At 36.1% G+C, this 24,081-nt stretch overlaps 1 protein-coding gene across 6 annotated transcripts in view; it reads right to left on the bottom strand.

Moving 5' to 3' along the window:
• NRXN1 (neurexin 1) overlaps positions 1 to 24,081 on the bottom strand; it is a 1,026,070-nt gene that overhangs the window by 122,465 nt on the left and 879,524 nt on the right. For 3 of the 6 annotated variants that reach the window (XM_031675605.2, XM_072937756.1, XM_072937757.1), the window contains one exon: positions 843 to 932. The exons of the other annotated variants lie outside the window; for them this stretch is intronic. In XM_031675605.2, coding sequence (XP_031531465.1) covers positions 843 to 932 — 90 coding nt within the window. The remainder of the gene's footprint in view (positions 1 to 842; positions 933 to 24,081) is intronic. 6 annotated transcript variants of the gene reach the window in all.

Below are 24,081 nucleotides of genomic sequence, written 5' to 3'. Positions count from 1 at the left end.
TTCTGATAATTACACTGAAAAGAAACGCATAGTTTACGCTAAGCGTGTCAGAGACAAAAGAAAAATCAAAAAATATTTTTCTGATTGGCTTTCAGCAAGTCTGTTAAAACAAAATGAAAAAACAAAATAGCTTCAGATGTAAAAAGCGGCTTCAGGAATGATACACAAACCGATGGAGAAATTATGGCACATTTCCATCAAATAGCAATCCTCAGCAACAGTACCAATATCATCAAATTGAGTATCCAGTTTTAGCAGATTGCCCTCTGCTCATAAAAAGCATGCACACGACTTTAAGTTCAGTTTTAATTAGGGCTTGTTCCCAAATGCTCTTAGAAGGTTGCAAACGTTAAAGGGACTTCATTTTGACTGGCAATCCATATTGCCCACTATTTAAGATGCCTAGAGTTTAAACCAAGAGTTTTTTGTTTTTGTTTCTGTTTTTTTGCTCAGGACCGTAATAAAGATATCAGAACTACATATATTTTAGTTAATAATTTAGAGGCTGGAACATGTCATATAATCTATGAATGATTTATCATTTTGGGTTAATGCTTGCTTGTGAGTACCTTCATAGATTGAGTTAGTGGATTATATTTAACAGTCCCTTTAACCTTAAGTTAACAGGGTAAGATTATTAAACAGCTGGTACGTCTAAAAATGTATAGAAATTATTATACAAGGAATGCAAATATTGCTATCTACATTTTACTGTTTTAAATTTGATTTTAATTTAGTTTTACGGAAAATTTATTTTTTATGTTTATTAGTGTTACAATGAAGTACTACTTGGTTATGTTCAAATTATTTTTTTATTTGAAGTTTTAATCAATGTTTTTTACCTTTGTCGAGTAGCCATTCATCAACTACTCGACCAAGTCGATATGGAATTCGCTGTCTAGCAATCGCCAGGCGCTCGTTATCATTGTTTCCTTTAAAGTTTAAAGAGACATTTCATTGGTTAAAATCTGTAAGGTCAAAGGTTAAAAGTTAATACTTAAAGCTTGAGCTATACAGTTGCCACATGATTTTTTGAAATTTGGAAATTTTAAAAAGTTCTACCTAGAACATTTCATGTCTCAGACTTGTCATTCATTCAATTTATTTTATTTTAGCAAACAAAATTATTCCTATGTTAATTGAAAATTAGAAATCTGCATTTGAGCTAGGTTATTAAAACTTATGTTATAGACAGACCCGAACAACCAATTTAAACAGCATAGAATAGCTTTACCAAAAAAATAACCATTGATCTCAGGGTTTTGTCTTTTTTGGTGTTTCCTATTAACTAGTTAAACATGTTCAGGTGAAACAGGTTTAAGTTTTCAAAATACATTCAACCTTATTCCAGATTAGTAATTTATGAACACCAAACTTCATACCGTCCTTGGCACACTGAAGCATCTAAAATAGACCTAGTATACGTGATGTCCTATTCAGAAAAGAGAAATCCTTATTCATCTCATTTACGGAAACCACAAAGTCTGAATAGTTCTTGTATATTCCACACAAATTGGTTCATCAAACACTTGGACATCACAAGGGAACACATCTTGCATCACCAAATATGTTATTATAGGAAAAGGCTTTGACAAAAGTGACTTTATTTGCGTGTCCTTCGGTTTCATTTAAAGCTTAACATACTGATGTGTATAACATTTGAAAAAAATTATATACTCAAATATTTGCTTTTCATTAGACTATTCTAAAGAAGGCATGAGAGCTTAAGGAACAAATATAAGCCACAAAGAGCGGTCCCTATTCATAGCACTAAATTAAGTGGGAGCCTTGATTCTTTGAACAAAGAGTTATCTGATAGAAACATACTTTAAATTGACCTTGAATAATGCTTGCAAATAGATGAGTGTTTTCTTGATCTATAAAGCACTTAGGAAGAATCCAGGATGCCATTTCAGTGCTCAACTGTGTATATTGCAAGAAGTTTTTCTAGTCTATGAAAATTAACATGTGATTTTGAGCTAAGACATTTTGGCAATAGGTCAGATAAGGACACAGAGGTGAAAGAAATGTACTGTCCACAAAAAAACGACTAGAGCATTTTGCTAGGGAAGACAAAACATATAAATTTTTTCTCAGATTTAGGATAATTGGTGTTTTCTCACGCTAGCCTTATTACACACTATACTTACCACAAGAAACCCACCAGAATATTTGTCATGTACTTTTAGATAACTAGAAAAGAACTGTTACTTAGACTTCATCAACTTGACCTCTGAAGTTTTATATGACTGAAAATATTTCATATTATTAGTATCTAATTGAAATTGTAAATATCAAAGTGGAACCAAATATAAAGTTTAATAAAAACATTGATATGTATTTCTCTGTATTATGAAAGTATTAAAATGTTATAAAATAATATTTTATCCTGCGTGAATATATTTGTTGATATTTGGCAACTTTTAAAAAAGGATAAATTGCTTAATTTTCAAGCTTATCTTCATTTTCAATAAGTGTGTACAATTTATGTTCTCTTTTTGTGTGCTTGTATACATGTATATTTGGAAAAATACACTAAAATTCAATTGGTTATCTTAGACCAGTGTGATTATTGATGAATATGTGTTTTTTGCTTATACCTGATTTATGAAATGAACATATTTATGTACATACTTTGATAAGCAAACCTAAAATATTTTCAAAAACACACACCCTTTGCTCTATGGACTTCTTTGTTGACTAGCACTCATATCAGTTCACACTGTGATAACCCTCCTGATGACTTTATAATTACATGGCTCCTTGGGCTGCTTCTCATGCTAGAGCATTCCCACCATCAGAAATGAGTCATTATTCCCTCAAACACCACCCAGATCTGGGCTGCAAGGCACCTCTCGCCCAATTACAATGACAGTATATTAACAGACCTCTCTGCATCCTCTCCACAGTCAACCCCACCCATCCTCCACATGTCAGCCAGTATCTAACCGTGCCACTTGTCTAATACAACCCTCCTATTGCCTTGAAGATAAAATCTCAGGCAAGCTGATGAGGCTTATGAGAACTTCCATGACTGGTCCCTTCCTACCTCCCCTGCCCCATCTCACAGCTGTCACTGCCCTGTTGTTCTCTTTCCATCCTCATGAGTTCTTTCAATTCCTCTAAAGTTCTCCTTGTCTCTTTGGGTGTACTCTCCACTATTTGAAAGACTTTTCCTCATTCCCATCCATCCTCATCTTTCCTTAGTAATGGAATCTTCTTGGCGGGAACATTTCCACAGGAGGTCTTCCCTGATGTCCTCAAGCTGGATTAGGACACCTGGTTACATGCTTTTCTAGTGCCTGATACATGTCCATTAGAAACAAGCACCAATGTTGGAATTGCATATTCAATAAGTATTTTCTGTTTGAACTCTGAAGTTCCTGAGGTCAGGTATTATGCATTAGTGTTTATTGCTGTATTCTCAGCGCTTGCACAATACCTATCCTAGGACCTGCTATGAAATATCTGTAAAATGAAGTAGGAAAAGAAATCTTATTTTTAATTCTGATAGCTTCTGTAGCACCACTATCTCATCTCCACAGCCTAACAACATTCACAAGAAAGCAAATACTTATGCCCAGAGGACAGATCACATGTAGATAAGCTTTTCTTTGTACTTTCCAAAGGAAACAGCACATATTTCAATTATAATTTTATGTGTTTACTAATTATCACTGGTTTGAACATTCATACAATCAGTTCATTATTTGTTTAATAATTACTGCCCCATGCCACAAAGTAGATAATCATAGATATTAACAGCAGGGAACATAGAGACAAAAATCTTAACAAATACAGGTGGAGAAAATTGAAGACTTGATATACTCTTTCTGAATGGTTTTGAAAAGAGCACATAAAAACATAAAATTGCATATATATCCATACACATACATACATACATACAATGTACCCTCATGCCTTTGACTGGCACTCACAGAACAATTAATATGATTGACATGGCATGATTTAAGTCAACAATAGCTTCTAAAGATTCTTGATGAGACTCAGTTAAAAAAAAGAACATAAACACTGTATTCCCAATGAACAAAGAGCTGATGGAAAGAACAGGCAGCAGAGACAGGTGTAAAAGACACAAAAGTTTTCAAGAAAGGTAGCGTACAGCTCAGTGTTCGCGTGCTTGCTTAGCCTGCTTGAGGTCCTGGGTTCAATCCCCAGTAACTATATTAAAAAAAAAAGTAGTCATACAAACAGGATCATACAATCCTGTAACTTATGAATGTCAGATGTGCTATAGTTGAGAGCAATTTTTTTTTTAACTGAAAGATTTGATTTTGAAATCCAAGGACAGACTTTTCTTGGTGTTAATGGCTAGAAAATTAGGAGATGTTTACTTCAAAATATGTTGACTTTATTCCCCAAATTACTTGTTCTTCTACTAGAATAAAAACTAATGATTTCTCTTGTGATAAAACTATATGTAAGTCCATTGTCAACAAACGAAGACATAGTTAAATAGAATACAGTGACAATGTCTTTCTAACAGATGATTCGCAAACCCCTCCTACTATTGGGTATAAAATAGTTCAGATTGTTTAATTCACCAGGAATAAGCCCACATTTTGCTTCTACCTCATGATTTTCATTGACAGACTACATATGGAAAGTCATAATTGGGGTATGTTACTTTAAGAAATTGCTCAAATTGCATTTCATTCCTTTATAAGTTCATGGTGATACATTACTTACCACATATCCAGTAACTCTGTATGATTGTGTTCATTTATTTAATCCTGTCCATAGTTCGACATGTATCTAAAGTTTGCATGCAGAAGAAAGGACATAAAGCAACCCATCTGATTGGGAAAGATCAAAGATAGTTGTAATTTCTGATGGCCTTTTCTTTCCTTTGGAAAGTTTCAGAATCTAATACCAAGCATGCTGGGATGCAGAAACATTACACGGATTTTCTGTGGATGGTCAAAGGATGCAGGCTTATACCGACTGAAGAGATTAAAAACAAGGAAAATGTACCTTAAAATTCAAATCAAATGAAAGGAGAAGCTATTTTCATCTGCAAGTATTATAAATCAGAGATAAGGATAAAGCAATAATAACCCATGTGTAAAAGACCTATTAATTTTGGAATTACAAAAAGGGTCCAAGTAGAATTTCAACTTTTTAAAAAGTATGGAAATCAACTACAGCAATCTACTGAGGATGTAACTAGGTTTATAATGGCAGAGATTCTCATTGAATAATGATTTAGTTGCATACTTCCTTTCCCTAATAAAAGCAGAATGAGGTTTTCCTTTTGATTTCCCTTCTTTTTCCTCCAGTTAATTTTATGTGGGTTAAACCTCTTGGTACCTTTACTGAACATGTCACCGGCAACATGCATGTCTCTGCTGAAGTACTTTTCAATCAGTAAAACAATATGTAAAATTTGGTTCATTTTTCTTTGAGTTGTTGAAGGATTCAATAATTTTAATTAACAAATTTTCTAACTGAAATGTAATTGACATATAATATTATGTTAGTTTTAGGATTCAGTATTTTTGACAACAGGCAGGCCCCATAATAGTAACCCTACAACCAAATGACAGGTTCAAACTCTAATTGGTGTGGCTATTTCAGTGTAAAGTACTAAATGTAATGGATACATCAAACAAGGTTCCAGGGGTGAAGAAAAAAAATGGAAAATCTGATCATTTAGAGTTAGGAGTGTAACATCCTTAATTTTGATTGAATTGCAGATAGTTTCGCTTTCCCACCTAACCAATAATATTTGGTCACACGACATTATGTTAATTTTGTATAACCAGAAGACTTCAAGGAAACAAGGGTAATTTCAAAGAATCAAGGTAAGCTGCAAGGAGTAATAAAACACAAATCCTTGACCTGCACTAAACTTCACGGCGGGACTCAGAAAACAAAGGGAAATAAAATTGTGATCATATTTTCATGACTCTGGGCCAGTGGAGACAAGCTATATGAACTTCACTAACACACAGTTTTTCTCCTCTCATTTTCATAGATCTTCTTCCCTGATGTTTAATGTCTCCTCGGAAATAAAAGTGGCATTTTTTGATATGACATAGAAATACACTTGGAAAACAAGAAGGAAAAGCAAAGCTATGAACCCCACATTTGTGCAGAACAATATGAAAGTAAAAACAAAGATACTTGCTTCTACTGAAGGCTTCTTGTTTCCTGCATTTTTAACATTGGGAAAGGAAACACAAAAGGTTCTAAAAAGCTATAGATAGATAGTTCCAGAGAAGATTAGGAAACTTTTTTTTTTCTTTGACTTTTTGCTTTTAAATGAGGACATGGCATTTGGCTATGCCTAGGCCATAAAGCAAAGTGAACACTTAACATAGTTTTGTAAAACTACTCAAGTTTTAAAAGCAGCGTTATCACATAACTTCCAAATAAATGCCACATGTGTACTTATGCAAACAATACAACAGAGTTAATACCTAACTTAGCAGGTAACGTTCCAAATAAGCGCATTTTGAACACGATTGACACTCTTCAAGGGAGAAGCCTGGGAAAAAATATAGCTGTTCTAATATAAACATCTGTCCTGTATATTATATCATTTGCTATATCATCAAATGTGTACATAACAAATATATACATCTATACGGCTCCTGCCTACTCCAGTTTCATCTTGAACCATTTATTTTTAACTCTTTAAATTCTAGTTACTCTGGACTTCTTTAAAATTCTACAACCAAGTTAATCCTCTTTGAAAATGCCATTCACCCCTTGCCTTGCAAATTTCCTGCATCTCTGTGTACTCCTCAACACTTCCACCCATCTTCAAACACACACACACACACGTCTGGGTCTGGTCAACTTATTTCTCCTCTTAATATTACCTTATAAGTCTCTCAAAGAAGCATGCTCTGTGCCCCCTACCACATTAGCCTAGAGTCTTCCATTATGAATTCTGACAACACTTCGTAGCAGTACCTATACTTGTGATGAAATGGTTTCATGGAATTGAATTCTAGATTATGGGCACCTTGCAAGTAAGGACTACATCTGGTCCATATCTGTACCACTAAATATTATATATGTGTACATACATACATACTATATATGAAAATACAAGACCACCAGGAAATTTAAAAGATAGTGTATTGCATGACTTTTACATTTTATGCATTGTGCTGCTTGCTTATAGAGGTCATCTCATTTGGTCCCTATACTGACCCCTGACCATAAGTATCTTTTGTTTTGTAGATGGAAAAATTGAGGCTCAAAGAGATAACATAACTAGTACTGTTCTGTGTATAATAAATGGAGGGAACATTTGAGCCCAGGTATATTTGACTCCAAACAAAGCTATTCCACAAATAGTTATGAAAGCAAAGACTCAAACAGCCTGAGTCATAAAGGCCCAACATCTTCCTTTTAATCCTTATGGTACTCTCATATAATGGAAGATATCATGGTCTTGTCTGTAAAGATTCTGCCTTACAAAGCTTGGGGTGAGATTAGACTCCTGGGCACAGGAAATCAGTAACCTCAACATTTTTGAGGATTCATCAGGAGGATATTTTTATCATGTTTATTTTATAGATTAATATAGCAAAGCAGAATTAAGTAAAGTGATAAAAGAACCCAGTGAGGTGCAATATTTCATTTTCTTCTTTTTACACCAATGCCCTGCCATGCATGCATCGCCCCCTTGAGACATAAAATGCTCTGAGCATTCCTTGTCTTTATCCCTAACCTACAGGACAAGCTCCAAGCATAATAACCCACCAAGTTCACAGCTTTTCGGATGGTGACCCTCTCCAGAGACAAGTTGGAAAAAGGAGAGAGGGTCTCTGTCATGAGCCAAAGACCACCACTCTTTGTTGGCTTGTGAGAAGAGGGATGGAACTCTGCAACATGTTAAAGTGAATTTTCCTTGAACTTCATATTGCCTCCTTTTTTTTCTTTCTTTCTAGCTCTCATATCACTCATTAATAGCTCAAGGCATACATCCAGGTCTACTCTTCCTAGACATATTTCACATCTGCAAAAGATTTCACTTTCTGTCTCTAGTTCTAATAGTTGAATAAGTTGTTTCTTTACTATGGCTTAACTAGACATTAGGAATCCAATCTGACTCAATGATGTCAATACATAAGCACTGACTGTGCACTCTGAAAGTACTGTGTCAGGCATACAGCAATATATCACATGGATCCCATCCTTACAAGGCTTATACTTTGGCTAGGGAGTCAAAGGACAAAATAAGGAAAGTTACATGCACGTTCAAGATAACAGATAACTTGGTAGACACACACAATCAATCACAATTTGAATTGTAGTTGTCACAGGAGTTCAGAGAGGACACTGGATCAGAACAGTCAAAGAAGGTGCAATGAAACCCAAAGAATTTTACTGAGATCACAAGCAATCTAAATTTTATTGAAATAATAACTAGATAAAAGTATGTTGTAAGGTGAATATTAACTCCCAAAAGGTGGATAGTTGATTATTCTCTTTAATTTCATAAAATTCAACACTTCTACATCTATTTTTAAAATAAATACATTCTCCAACAGAATATATTTTGATTCAAACTAATTGCAAATATGAATAAAAATGGTTAAAATACTTAACATCATGCAAAGTGAAACATGTAATATACACAATGTTAAAAGTATTAAATAAAATACGATGCAAGTTGGCAAGAATTTGAGGGCAATATGCAAGAATGAAAATATTTGTGTTAGGGTAAAGGGATTATGAGTGATCTTTTTCAAATTTTAATTGAATATTATTGCTACTACATTTATAGGGATTCCAATTTTGCTCCCACCATGTCTTAAACAAAAAAAGTATTTTCTACAGATGAAATGTAGTACCCGAGTGCAAATTTATGGCAAGAGAGGGTGGCACACCCAAGTGCCCTGTCAGTGCCCACTGAACTCAATACAGCTGGAGAGAACAGACTGCTCGAGCAGGGCAATGCCCTGTTCGTGACTAACGCATGAGAAGACACCCCAGCTCCTTCTGCAAAACAACAGGTTTTTGTATCCAATTAAACAATACCTTCATATGACACTGCTGTGATGCTGAGCTCGGGAGAACACAGGCTGTCTACTGTAGAGTGCAACAATGGCTTTGCGGAAGAAATTAGAAACAGTATCTGAACCATCAAAGGCTCCCCTTTCTTTCTTTGTTTTTAAGCATAGTCAGTTTACAATGTTGTGTCAATTTCAGGTGTACAGCATGGTGATTCATTTATATGCACATATATATTCCTTTTCATATTCTTTTTCATTATAGGCTACTACAAGATATTGAATATAGTCCCCAGTGCTGTACAGTAGAAACTTGCTGTGTAGCTGTTTTATATATAGTAGTTAGGATCTGCAAATCTCAAACTCCCAATTTATCCCTTCCCACCCCCTTTCTCCTGGTAAACATGTTTGTTTTCCATGTCTGTGAGTCTGTTTCTGTTCTGTAACTGGTTTAAGGAATTTCTCCTTTCATGTGCCTCTGTCATGTGGAACTACATTAAGATATCTAGTCTGCCTTTACACAAAGATTTGTAGAAGCATGTGTTCCTATTAGCTAGTTACATTGGAAAATTTTATTTTGGATATTGTTCCATCAGATTAAGTAGAAATAAAGGTAACCTTGTGAACTTTGGATCTCTCTGCCCATGTGAAATGAACAGTGATTTACAAATTCTCCCCCAAGTGTTTCTAAGCTGTTGGGTTCCTAATGCAAAGACACAGGAGTATCACATCAAAAACCAGCAGCAAGAAATGAAGAGCAAAAGGGACAAGCAGATAACAAAATACAGAATGTGCTCTGATAAATTAAAGGTCATACTCTGTTATCACACATACTACAGAGTTCTTTTGCGCTTGCTGGGTAGCATTTAAGACAGAAGAACAGTTTAACAGCTGCAAAAACAGACAGGGCCACTGACAGACATCATTCAATGGTGAGAATAAGAAAAATGAAATGTAAGAACAGCCTCACATTACCTTACAAATGGCATTTTGCCTTTTCCCCAGATACGAGAATCTTATGCACTCTCTAAATCAGAATGTCAACATACAGGCTTATCCACCCTAATAAGAACTTACATTTATAGTCTCTAAGACTTCTTTACCCAGTTCTTGATTTCTGAAAATCAGAGGAGTATGTGGTACAGATAGATTTTCTATCTCCTCATACCAATCTTGACTTTTACTCTATTCTTCTTAATATTTAGACTGGTGTATAGAAGAGAAAATACATAATTGTCTCATACATGGCCTAATGTAGCCTGTAAATGATATTGAGAAAGTTCCTTATTCGCCAGTAAAGAAAAATGAGTCTGATTACTACTGCATTCTAACCTCATTTTCAGTGGACTTCAATCCCTCTCCTCCAATTGTAATTGGAATACAGGATGATTTTTTTCAATTAGAAAGATGTAGTTTGTCAACCGCATATGCAAATTATTTAAGATTAAATGCTCTGGAAGTGCAAAGCATAGGCTGAGACACAGCTGTGGGTCCAGCCGCTTCAATTTTATAAAATGTTAAACCTCTTAAATAAAATAATCACTTTTTCTTCTGTAGACAAATCAAACACTGTGGATTTGAACCCTAAAATAACATTCTCCCTAAAATTTATTTCCCCCAAGAAGATTTTGTTTTGGCTATCAGCAATTATTTCTTAGAAAAAAGTACCCCTGTGGTCAGATTCATCATGGAAAGAGAGCCCTTGATGGTCAGATATTGATCTCTGATTCCTGGGTTCAAATCCTGGCTTTACTGTTAATGAGCTGGGTAACATGAGGCCAGGACCAGAACATCTCTGAACCTCAGTTTTCTCATCTGGAAAGTAGGTAAGTGTAAGAATAGTGACACAATATATGTAAATTTTAGCACAGTCTCTGGCACAGAGTAAGCATTCAGTAAATATTAGGTATTATATTGCGGCTGTGTCATTAATTGTTATCTGGTAGAATTTGCCTAATATGACTTAGCTAGAAATAGAGAGATCACAGAAATTGTTTCTCACCCATTTGAGCATAAGAAAGTAGTTGAGGCAGGTGTGAAAAAGAGTGGAAAATAAATCACTTTTTCCTTCCTAGGACAAGTAAAGGCCAGTGAACTAGACGTATTATAAGTGATGCCCTGAACCCCACAGGTGCTTTGTCCAAACTGCTGCATTCTCCCCCGAGCAACGTCAGCTTCATTCTCAGAGGTTTATGCATGGCCACCTGTAAGCCTGCGGGAACAACTGAAAGGAGGTCATTACCTTGAGGAGGCCCCACAAGAAGAAAAAGCCAAATGCACCTGCCTGGAAGGAAAAGAGAATTTAGGGGACCATCATCCACGCTGTACAGGGGCAGGGTTTGACAAAGCTGCTCCTGAAACAAGAAAACTTTGGATATCACCGAGGTCTCAGAATGACACTTTAACCTGTATACTAGTGCTTGTAGGAGATGCAGTTGGAATAGAATGTCTTCGACTCTTCTCTTTCCTGCATCCTGCTTGTGGCAAAGAAGGATCACAGGGACTGTAAACAGAAGCGGATACTGGGTGGCCTAAGGCAAGTCAGTCCTATCACCTGTAAAATGAGGTCGGGGGACTGTAAGGGTTGGGGCCCCTAAGTTGATCTCTATGCTAATGACTGACGGCCCCAAGTTTAAGGTGGGATGAAGATGACACATGGTAGGCCATCTTGTTAAAACATGCCATCTGTGGGTTTTTATGAGACATTTAATTGGAGAGTCATTAAAAACCAGTATCATCAAGGTTTCTAACTCTGCAAGCATTTTTAAAAGGCAGTGAAATCTTTGACTTGGCATACTTTTTTTTTTCTGTTTCTTTTCTTTTCTTTCTTTTTTTTTCTTTTCTTTTCTTTCTTTTTTTTTTTTTTTGACTATCTCATAGTGCTTTGGGAAATTTATGAAGATTTTCAGTCTTCATCTGTGGAGACCGTTATAATTTTACGTTTTTCTGATTTGTCTAATGTAAGTTTGTCTTCTTTCTTCTCTCATCTATACAGACACACACTTCTCACCATGTAGACATTCCTCTGGCTTCTTTCTACCCACCCACTGAAGCATGTCACTGCTCTGACAGCCATTTCAAGAGAAGAAAGGAAAGCAGGGGTTAGATTTTAGGAGATTTCAATTTTATAAAAAGTAGGTAACAGGATGGGAGGGAGGGAGTACATTATGATGTCTGAAAAGAAAAGAGGTTTGTCTCTTCATTTTAAATGCTTGGCACGCAAGAGATAAGAAGACAATTTCAAGAGGGGATCTAAAGGACTTCTTCAAATCAATGGCTGCTCGTTGCAAACCCCTTTGTCCAAAATGTATCTAAGTAAAATCTTTTCTTGCGTTTCTCAAATACCTGTGATCTGGGGAACTGTTACTTTGGAAGCTATTTCCAGTCCAGGAAACACCCTCATAAGAGCTCTCATCCGGTGGAATCTGACAAGAGTAAACTTGAAAACCTGTAGGTGGGGACTCAAGTGTAACTCCCAGCCTGGACGGAGATGACCAGCTGAGATGCAGACAAGCCACAGGATGCAGTAGTAAGACTCAGAGTAAGACTATGAATTCCTCTGCTGCTCTCAGTGTCCCTTAAACTTAAGCCACTTGTGATTTCTAGTAGATTCCCAAATATAGAACAGGATGGAGAGAAGAGCAAAAGTAGAAACAGGTCCTACCAAGCTAAGCTGATTAGTAAGGACAATTGGAGTTGATCCACTCACATGCTCTTCTCTGTCATTTTGTAATCCAGTACATCTATAGTTAGACTGTGTCATTTTCAAGGATAGGGCTAAACTAACTGGGCCATACAACTCTGGCCTAATTAACACTGTATTTAATTTTTTCCCTTAAGTCTTTGAAACCCAACTGGTGACTTACGGTGACTTCAGTGAAAATAAACAGTTTGTTGGCATCCTCCACCCAAGAACCCTTCAAACTCTCCCAAGCTCTTATGGGCTGACTTGTATCCCCCCCAAAATTCATGTGTTGAAGCCCTAAACCCCAGTATCTCAGAATATGGTTGCATTTGGAGACAGGGCTTTTAAAGTTATGGTTAAGTTAAAACAGCTCCCTTATAAGGGGCCCTAATCCAATCTAGCTGGTGTTCTTATAAGAAAAGGTAATTTGGACACACACAGAGACAGCAGGGGCATGCGCACAGAGAGAAAAGACTACATGAACACTCGAGAGAAGGCAGCTATCTGCAAGCCAAGGAGACAGGTTCTGGAAGAAATCAACCGTGCCGACATGGTGACCTGAGACTTCCATCCTTCAGAACTGGGAGAAAATAAATGCCTGCCGTGTGAGCCACCCAGTCTGCGGTACTTTGCTATGGCCGCCTTAGCAAACTTGTACAGAGATAATTTAAAAGTATTTAAAATCATAGACTGTTGGCTTATTCACAGACCTTTGATGTTAAGTGGATGTGACAGTATTTTGCCTCTAATTGACAAAAAAGTCTAAAGGTAAGTGCTTTTAGATTTGTTTTTCACTAAAATAATATGTTAATGTCTATTTTAATTTTTAATTTTGGTTAAATAATACATTTTGTTCTTTTCTGGATTTGTTATGAATCATAAAATTCTGCACCACAATTCTGGCAGCACAGAAAACAAACTCTACCAGTTTGCATTCTGCGTTATTCAAGTTAAAAGATAATAATGAAACTGATTGCAGCATGAAATATATATAAATTTCAGCATTACTCCATTCTATCCAAAGAACAACTTTTACACAAGGAACTATTTAACCTTTCCTATGCTTAAGTGAAATTTCTTAAGTTAAAAAAAATTATGTGATACTACCATTTTCTTCAGGGCGTGGCCCCCTGTGGCTTCATTAACTATTAACATTTTAGTGTTGGAGTTTGATTTCTAGTTTACTTTTAAAATTTCTATGCCAAAAAACCCCACAGCTGCATAAAATAAATCTTTATTTATGTTAATGATTAAATAAGGTGAGATTTACTTATTGAAATACACTGATGTCTTCTTCAATTTAGTAATCGTTGTGAGATCAAAAAAAAAAAATGGCTTGTAACCACTTCCAGAACTCTAAAAACAAATTCTAAAGCCTACACTATTCATACAAATGTCTATTCCTAGGAGCTGCCTGAGGAATCTTTCTAAACCAATACAAAGATGATTCTGTGAGACTGTAATTAGATTTTTGGGGCGACTTGCTGAATGGTCATGCCAACAACAATAAAAAACAGCAACTTACACTGTTTAACTTGAAATATTTATCAGCTCCTCAAAACTGGATGAGTGTCTTCACTCTGTTCTCACTTTCTTTCAGGGCTTGTCTCTAAAGAACGATGCGGATTCTGAGTCCAGCTTAGATGAGGTCCATCTCCTCAAAGCAGCTCTGCAGCAGGGCTAAGGGCCAACAGTGAAAGCGCCTGGGGGCAGTGGAAGGCCTGGCAAGTGGGTGGCTGTGTCAGTGAGCGCCGAAGCAAAAGGACTCGAGTTTTACAGGGATCTAATCATCTCAAGTTCCCCTCAGTTTCTTGAGAATTGGACACAGCTTCACCACTTCTGTGCATAGAATCAGACCTCGCAATACCTTCTGGCCCCCATTTCACTTGCTAGAAGGGAGCAGAAAATCTCTCTCATTGCCCTTGGCTTCTGCTTTCTTAATGTTGCTGGAGCCTGCACCTTTAGGAAGAGCCACGTCTTCACTTTCAACACAGTATCTCTCCAACTCTGCTTCCCATGCTATGCAACATGTGGACTGCTGTATCATCTCCTACCTTAGCTCCAGACACCTGTTCTGGCCCCCTCCACACTCATTATTTATTCTCTACACTTTAGTCGAGGGCCAGGCACTTAAAAGAATGGGAGGTCTTAAAAGAATGTTTTTGAATGAATTACTAAATAAATTAATACACTGAGCCCCCGTACACTTTCTTTCACCATCCTTTGTCCCTCTCCTCACCATGCTGAATCTCTTTACCTCGGAAGCTCTAGCAGGCCTATCTCATGCTCCCAGCCTCTTCCTCATGATCCAGACTTTCTGACTCCATCCTCCTTTCCCTCCCATTCCTGCTTGTTGCAGGTGAAAACAGACAGTCACAGTGGCAATTGCTTTTCTAATCGATGCGTTAGGAAAACAGAAGAAATTCCACAGTAAGTTTATGTATGAAGTCAATTTCCTTCGTGAAGTTTGACACAATGACTCTCTGTTAACTCTTGTAGGGAAATCCAACAATTCTAGTTTGGATAGGAAAACCTGGAATCAAAAAAGTCACAGGACTACTAAGCTTCTGTAGAAAGTCCTTGGGCATTCTGATTACAAACATCACATAAAAGCTCTTAGACATAAGAGGGTGTTTTATATGTTTAACATTTCAATCAAGAAACAGACAAACATGAAGAAAAAGAGGGTATAAGCTTTAACAGTTTGGTATTTAATGGAGTTTATGCCAAAAGAGGTCTAGACAGACAAGTTTTTTTTTTCTTTAGCTAGAAGCATGGCATATGAAAAAGAAACATGACCTGAAAAAGCATGAGTAAAGGGTCCGAGGTGTGCCACTAAGGACACAGGTAACCAAAGACACATTATTTGGCTAGTCTTTAAAACAAAAAGAGATTTTAGGTTGCCACCCATGCTTTTTTATTTGATGACTAAGAAATCTTATCTCATGATTAAAGCAAGGAATTACAATACTGCAAGCAAGCTATTGAGAATAGACAGCTTTTTAAAGACTTTACATTGTCACAATAATGTAGATGAAAATCATAGCATGAGTAGATGACATATACCCCGCCTAAAATGAAAAGTCTCCTTACAATAGCCCCACAAGAAAACGTTTCCAGTTTGAACTTCGTGAAATATTGATTTTTCCAAATATTTAAACTATAAGACTATTTAGATTGATGGAAAGAGATAATCAGGTCTATTTGATTTTATAGGAGTTAGAAAAATTTCAGTTTTAACTCTCTGTAATGTACTCAAGGCCATGTTACTTAATTTTTCCAAGTATTTTCACATCTGTAAGATGGGGATAAGTTATGAGATTATTTTTAAGAATGAGTTATAATTTGTGTTAAGCATGTGAGAATAGTTTCTGCTATACAGTCAGTGTCAACTCGGTGATGGCTAATATTGTTGTTATAGATTACACAGAGTCACAGAGCCATAGAAACAAAAAAGACTTTATAGCTAGAATCTGGTCCAATTCCTGAACTATTAAGGATGGGCTTGATAATCCTGACAGATTTATCTCTTGAGCTCTACAGAATTAGAGGAGAGAAGGAAAGTTACCATGGCTCATTAAGAGTTGAAGTAAATTATCTCATAAAACTACTATTGTTCATGTATTTCCTTTTTAAAGGAAATGAAAAAGTAAAGAAAGAATATCACCACATATTACAGGCAAATACGACGGACCTTCTTGTTTGGATTTGTTTCGGTTTGGCTATACATTGAAATACTCTAACCGCATTTAATAATTACATTTCGTTTTTCTAGTAAATGGCTTTTAGGTATATTCAATACAGACAAATAATATTAAAGTTCAAAGTATGAAACCAAAATGACAAATACAGTAAAAAAAAAAATGAACACCTGTAATCATCAGTTTCCCATTGCAAGGACAAGAAATAGGTAACATGATGCTACTTAGAAAAATGTAAATCCAGAAAATTAGACTTTTTAAAAAAATTCTATATGTGTAGAAACAAAAAAAAAAATCTAAAATATAAGATTCCAAGTCGATTCCTTCTCTAGGCCACTTTGCAGAGCCACTGAAGAATGGAGGAGCAGGAAGAGATATAGTGAAGGCACTTTTAGGAAGATAAGCATCTAGGCTGTACCCCAAATGGGCTAACATAAAGAATATAGATAGTTTATAGCTGACAATAGGAAAACAGGCACAACTAAAACAGCACAAACCCAGACAGAAAATGATGGGGTCTGGGGAATCTTGGGAGTAATCATTAGTGGACACTAGGGTCTACTCTTGGACTCAGTGACTGTTTTGAGGGGATAACTGGAAAGATTCTGATATATGGGGGTAATAAGGTGATTTATGTTATTAACAACATGCTAGGAATTTCAGAGGGTAAGATGGTTTGAGGAGATATAACTCAGTTTTAGGGAAAGAATTCAATTGCAGTCAGGAAGATAAATCTTTGTAAAAATGAAACTCAGTTGTGATCATTACTGCCTACTCACTCAGAATTCATTAAAATTTAGTAAGCACATACCACTAGCACCAGTTACCAGTCTTGTCCAGGTGGACACTGCTAATTTCACCTCATCATCACAGACTAAGAAACTGTGATTAATTTCTCTTGAGGGCTCAAGGGAACTCAAACTGGAAATTTATAGGATGTTCTTAACTCCAGGACTAGGACCATTCTGAAACTCCCTTAGAAACGCACAAATTCTGGAAGAAAGTATTTCTGATTTTCCTTCCTTAATCACTACGCAGCTTTCATTACTAGGATTGTCTTAGGAAGTTACCATCAGCACCCCATCACAGACAGCGAGATCGCTTCTGTGGCTAGTTTGGAATCCCCAACCATCTCTGTTCTTGGGTTCATTTTCTCTCTTGCCTGGAGTGGGCCGGCCAACAATACGTGTCTACACAACATTGCAAACTGACTATACCTCAATAAAAAGAATACAAAAAGGTAAAAAAAAATAAAACCAATACATGTCTATTCTAGACCAGACTCATACTTAACTTCTCTTAAGCACTAAGTATGTGTCTTCTCCTCGCAATATCATCTCTCTTTCAGCTCTCATATTTATCTTTTGTGCTATGTAATCTTGGATTTCCCATAAAAGTCCTATTTCTCTAACTCATTTATCTTTCCTCCCAAGTTATACCTTAAACCCTTATAGGACAAAGACAGTGTTTTTGCATCTCTGTTCCTCACCAGGTTTAGCACATCATGGGACAACCATAAAGTGGGTCTTAATGCACACTCAGTGGTGGCTCACAGGAGCACTGGAGGCTTGTGGCTTCCATTAGCACCTTAATGTAAAATGTGTTAAATGAATGGATAGGTTGAAGACTGGGGTCTTTTGTTATTTTAATGAATTTTATCCATTTTCTGATGCCTTTTCTTCTACTTCTAGTTGTTTGCCTTTTCTCAATGCTTTCTAATTCAGCATGAAACAAACATTTGAGAAAAATATCTTTAGGCAGAAAGTGAATAAAAACTATTTTGAACCAAAATTAAACATAATTTAAGACACATGAAACTTGATTAAGCAAAAGAGGAAATTAAGCATAAGATTTATGAGTGACTGAGAATGTACTGATATTTTTAAATACTTTCAGAAGGAAAAAGTAATAATTTCAAATCTGGTTTTCAAATTATTTTTAACCATAATTATGTGTTTCAGAATTATTAACATTAGTTAATATCTTCAGCTTCCGAACCTGGACAGGAATATACCCAGCCATGTAGCATAATGACTAACAGATTGACTCTCGTTTCTCCAGTTCAGAGAGAAGCAGTAGCCTCAGTTCCACCTGGCCTCTTACAGGTAAAGTGACAAATGTTCTGGATTGCTTGGGTCACTGTTGTTGTGTGTCTGAGTTGGAGTAACTATTTGTAGTGTTTCTTTTCTCCCTCAGAACTCTGCCTGTTTGAATAATTGTTATGGTCCCCTAATTACAGGGCACCATTGTGGGGAATTGAAAAAGGAGACTCCCTTGAAGGCTAGAGCCTAGATGGAAGGCTCTGTCAGTCCAAGCTGCTTGGTGAGAAGGAAACGACAGCTCTTTCTTCAGGGCACATTCCTCGTTCCAGGGCACATGGCTTGTTAACCTGTGCACAGACTGGGTTCCAGCTTCCACTCATCCCCACTGATGGGAAACTGGTGAGTATGCACAGTTACCCAGGTTGAATAACTCCATGCAGTGGCCTGTCCACCAGCTAGCATGGTCTCTCTAATTACAATTCAAAGGTTTCTCCAACATCTGAGCCCCATTCCCATCCTCTAAGAAGTGTTGCCTGATCACCAAACATCACTCTTTTCTCTAAATTTATACATAATGTATTTTCTGTGCCACCCGTTTATCTTGAACCCTGTCATTCCTAGTGGTGGCTCTGTAGTGTTTTGACTCAGAGGGGGTTTGAGGGGGCAGCAGGGGATCATATATCTGAAGTTTCTGTAAAGATTTGTCTCTACGTGTGAACCCAAGTCTGACAGCCAAGACAGGATAAATTTGTTCTCAGAAGGAAATACACACTAAATACGTGGAGATTAGTACCTATTGCAATTACAGGACTGCAAAACTAAGCTGCTTTGATTAATGATAGTGAGGCTAACACTTACTGAGTACTTATTATTTACCAGGCTTTTACTAATTACTAAGTATTTTGAAACTAATAACTCATTGAGAAATCAAAAAACCTTATAAGGTAGGTACTAACATGAACCCATTTTACAGAAGGGTACAAAAAGAGGTTAAAGAACTTGACCAAAAGTCACACATCTATAAAGTGGTGTAACTAAGATTTGAATCCAGACAGTCCTCTCTCTTAACCTCCACATTATCCCACCTTTAATACTGTGTTAAATCTATAGCATAAGCCTGAAATTTGGTCATTTGATGTGTGGTCTGTATTTCCTATCGCAATTTTAGCGTTTAAGAGGGTATACAAGTTGGATTTGGCACTCACTTCTGTGTTTAGATAAACAATAACCAGGAAAAAAAAAACCCCAAAAAACAGAATAACCAGTAGAGGAGGATATCCTTATAAGCTTGCAACAAACTCCAGGGGACTCTTGAATGTCCTTCCAAGATCTGAGCAGAAACCATTGGTATCACACAGCACAGTGAAGGTTTAGCCACGTGCAATCTGGTGGGGGACAAGAAGTAATTTTCCAGATTTTGTTTTTCTTACCAGGAATAAGAATAAATAGCATAGGCAGCATTGCATAACGTTTCAGAGCACTGGAGTGAGCTTCGGGGTGTGTGACCTTGGCAAGTGATCTAATTTCTCTGTTTACTCATCTATCCAGAGGACATAATATAAGCTGCCTTATAGAATGTTGTGCATGTTATTGAGAAAATGGAAAACAATACGTGAAAAAACCCACCACAGTTTCAGGATAGAGTGTCCGGCGCAGAACACCTAATGCACTCTTGCTGATACTGGATCCTACTGAAGGCAGGAATTTAAATGCGTTCTGTGAACATGTGGGGTTTTAAGCGAGTTCTCTTACCTCTTCAACCCAATCCTTGAGCAACACCACTTTCCTTCTTGAGTCAATGTGATGGATTGAGTCTTGAATTTGAACTCCACTTCCGTAAAGCACGGGCCTTGTCTAATTGTCCCCACATCTGTTTCCTGTTGTGATTGTGACCATCCTGCCCCTCATTTCAGCAAAGCAAACCTTTGCATTTAAGAAAGCTCCTATTTGTTTCCTCTCTAACCAGAACATACATCCTCAACTCCTCTGCCAAACTGAGCAGTAAAAATAATAAATGAGAGACCTGAAGACTCTACATGGACTGTTAAAATGCTCCAGCAAAGGTGACCCTGAAAAATTATTATGGCATGTTATCAATTAGTTGACACTATGTAGAAAAATAAAGCTAAATGTTCCACTCTTCTGTCCAGTTTTATATCTCATAAATCCAGCTAAAATACTTCATGAGAAATGCATATGGTAATATCTAGACAGACTTATGTTAGTTATAGTCTCTTTTGGATTCTCAATGGACATTTTAAATGTTCGGGCCACCAATATAGATAATATGCCCATGAAGATAAATTACTTCAATAGTACTTAACATGAAGAGAGTTAATCTCAAATTTCCAGGGTAGGGGTGGGAACTTCAGCTACTTTTTAATGCACTCAAATTCATAAGGCTAAAAACAAAACAGACTTCAAAATGCTTAAGATGAAAGTCTTTCTTTGAGAAATATTCAACCCATGAGACTAAATTTGGCACAAAATATTCATCATCATCATTTAAATTTTAATATATGGCCTATTTAAAAGCTTCATACTTCAAAAGGTTTTCACATTTATTGTGTCATGCTGTCTTAATTAAGAACTAACTAAAATATTAGATTAGGTTACACCTTTGGATTGTTACAGAAATTAAATTTATATTCCTTTGGAATAAATGCACTTTTCTAGTAATGTTATGAACATGTTAATATACTATTTCACAATAATTACATCTGACTTACCAGTTCTACAAAGAGATGAAGTTTTTTTTGTTTAAAATCTTTTTTCTGGAATAATCTTACACAATATAGAATTGAGTAAAAGGTATCTTTAAATGGTAATCATTTAATTTTCTTTAATTAAAAATATTAACTTACAGAAAAGTTGTAAGAGACAGTAATGAGAATTGTATGTACCTCTCATCCAGCTCCCTACACTGTTCACTTCTTAAATGACCACCAGACAATTACTGAAACCAAGAAACTGACACTGATACCACATTATTAACTAAAGTACAGACTATCTTAGGTTTTACCAGTTTTTAACTAATGCCCTCTCTCTGTTCTAGGATTCAATCCAGATCCTCACATTGTATTTGTCATGATTAGATTGAAGTCATGAATTTTTGTTGAGGATACAAAGAATACCAAAGAAATCAAGTGCCTTTTTCAGTGCATCATATCAGGGGGTGCATGAAATCAATATTTCTTATTACTGGTGATGTTTAACTCAATTACTCAATTAAAGTCTGCTGAGTTTCTCTATGGAAAGATTCTATTTTCCCCTTGTAGGAGACACTTTCAGATTACATCAATTACTAGTCTCTACTCAAACTTCTACCCACTAATTTTAGCATCTACTGGTGAATCTTGCCTTCAGCAATTACTACTTTGGCGTTTTAATCCTGAATTTCTATTTCCATCATCCTGCTATGTTTGTTAGTCGGAATTCTTGTGTGTTATCCTTCCTCCTCCACATATCTGTGTCTGTCTGTCCATTATCTGTCTATTTATCTATCTACCTACCTACCTATCCATCCATCCATCCATCCATCTATCTATCTACGTATTTATCCATCCAATCACTTATTAATACCAGTATATGCTCATGGATATTTATGTCACTCTTTGGGAAATAATCCAGTGCTGTCTCTATTTATTTTGTTGTTCAAATTGCTCCAGTTCTGGACAGAAGGAGCTCTTTCCGATTGGTTCCTGTGTCCTTCTGTCATGCCTTTATATTGGGGTTCTATAAACTATGGCCTACAGGTCAAATGTGTTCCTCTATCTAGTTTTTATAAATAAAGATTTATTGGAACATAGCCACATTCATTCATTTACTTATTATCTATTGCTGCTTTTGACCTACTGGTGACGCAGGTGAGTAATTGTGACAAAGCTCATGTGACTTGAAAAACTGAAAATATTTACTATCTGGCCTTTTATAGTAAAAATTTGTCAGTCTTTGCCCTACTTGATTTTTTTTTAAAACTATGAACTTTGGATAGTGCCCAAAATGAGTCTGATTGTCATATTTGAGTAGTTCATTCATAATGCAGAAACTTGAACATATTTTTTCCTACATTATCCTAGTTTAATTAATTATAATATTTTTGATGGAAAGGACTTATTTTTCATGAAAAGGAAGAAATGGATTGTCACTATTCTCCTAGAATGAGATGAGTACATATTTAAGAGAATAAACTATAAAGATTAAGGAAATGATGTGGAGAAAAAGATGAAAAATTATCTAGTAAAGGGAGAAAAAGAGAGAAACTGCCCTCTTTTATGAGTTGTAAAGTTTTCTCTTTATGTGCAAAGGGCTTTATTTACTTGTCCTCATAATAATAAAAAAGTAACACTTGCCAAAGATGTCAGAGTAATAGTGATTTTTGTCTTGAGTATATTGACACTTATTCTACCATCACACTTCACAATCCTCAGATGATTTACCAAGAGATCTCTCCAAATGAGATCCTAAACCATGCATTTTAGTTTTAAGGATATTTATTAAGCAATGCACCAATGCTAGAATTATATCAAGCACAGTATCAGTGCTCAATATACTTTTATGGAGAGGATTATGACATTCTTGTAATCATATCTAAGTGAACAATTTTTCTAAATTGGAAGTGCAAAAGTTAGACTTGTTCTATTAAAGAACAAGTACCTCTTGTCTATAAAGATTTTATCTGAACCAGCAGAGGCTACATCCAGAGGGCTACATCAGTGGTTAGAAGGTTATAATTATTAGAAGGTTAATAAAGGGCAGTTACATTTCACCGGAAGCACGCTTCATCTGGGTAGGAGGAGGTTTCTTCTCATACATTCATTAAATTGACTTTATTTTTTCCTCTAAAATCTCAGCATCAGAACAGAGGTTCTGATGTCCAGGGAAACAGGCCACAAGGATGCTGAGGCACAACTCTTAAAAGTCATATGCATAACTCTGTGTCCATGCAGATCTATGTGTATGTTTCTTCAGATAAGACGTCCTATTCATCAGATTCTTATAAAGGTCGAGATTTAAAGGAGGTTAAGAAAAATTGATCTAGATGAGTCTAAAACTGGTGTTAGTTACCTAATTTTTGTACTCCATGTAGGGCTTCAACACTAATGCATGGAATTTTTACATTTTGCTATTCCGCTACCTCTTGATCAAACTGCCATTGTTTACTAGAAGTACAGTGACAATGAAGACTAACTTATTCCTGAGATAACAAGAGAAGAAAAGTAGGTAGATAACAGACAAAGGGAAACAGCATAGAAAGTCTTAGCCTCCCTCGTGGTTGGCATCCAAATGCTGACAGTAAGAGTTGGGAGGGAAAAAAACCCATAGGGTAGAATTTTTTAAATTGTTTAATTATACACAAAAATACTAGTTGTAATCTGTATTTATCGTAAAAATATACAAATATTCCTGGGCAATTTAACAAAATCCTTTGAGAAAATAGGGGTCAGAGTAGTTGAGAAAGAATAAGAGAAAGGTTCATCACTGAGTTGGGAACATGGCTTATCTTCCACTGAACTCAGGTAATTATAAATGATGTTATGAGAAAGATATTTTTGGATAATAATCAAACAATAAAAGCATTGTTGCAAAACTATAAATCATTTCAAAATCAACCAAGCATTTGCAAAGAATGTTTGAAGTTTCCTAAAAGCCTAATATCC

The sequence above is a fragment of the Vicugna pacos genome, chromosome 15 (genome assembly GCF_048564905.1).
Source record: "Vicugna pacos chromosome 15, VicPac4, whole genome shotgun sequence".
Taxonomy (NCBI): domain Eukaryota; kingdom Metazoa; phylum Chordata; class Mammalia; order Artiodactyla; family Camelidae; genus Vicugna; species Vicugna pacos.
Note: the sequence above shows the minus strand (reverse complement) of the source record. Positions and strands in the feature narration are given on the sequence as shown.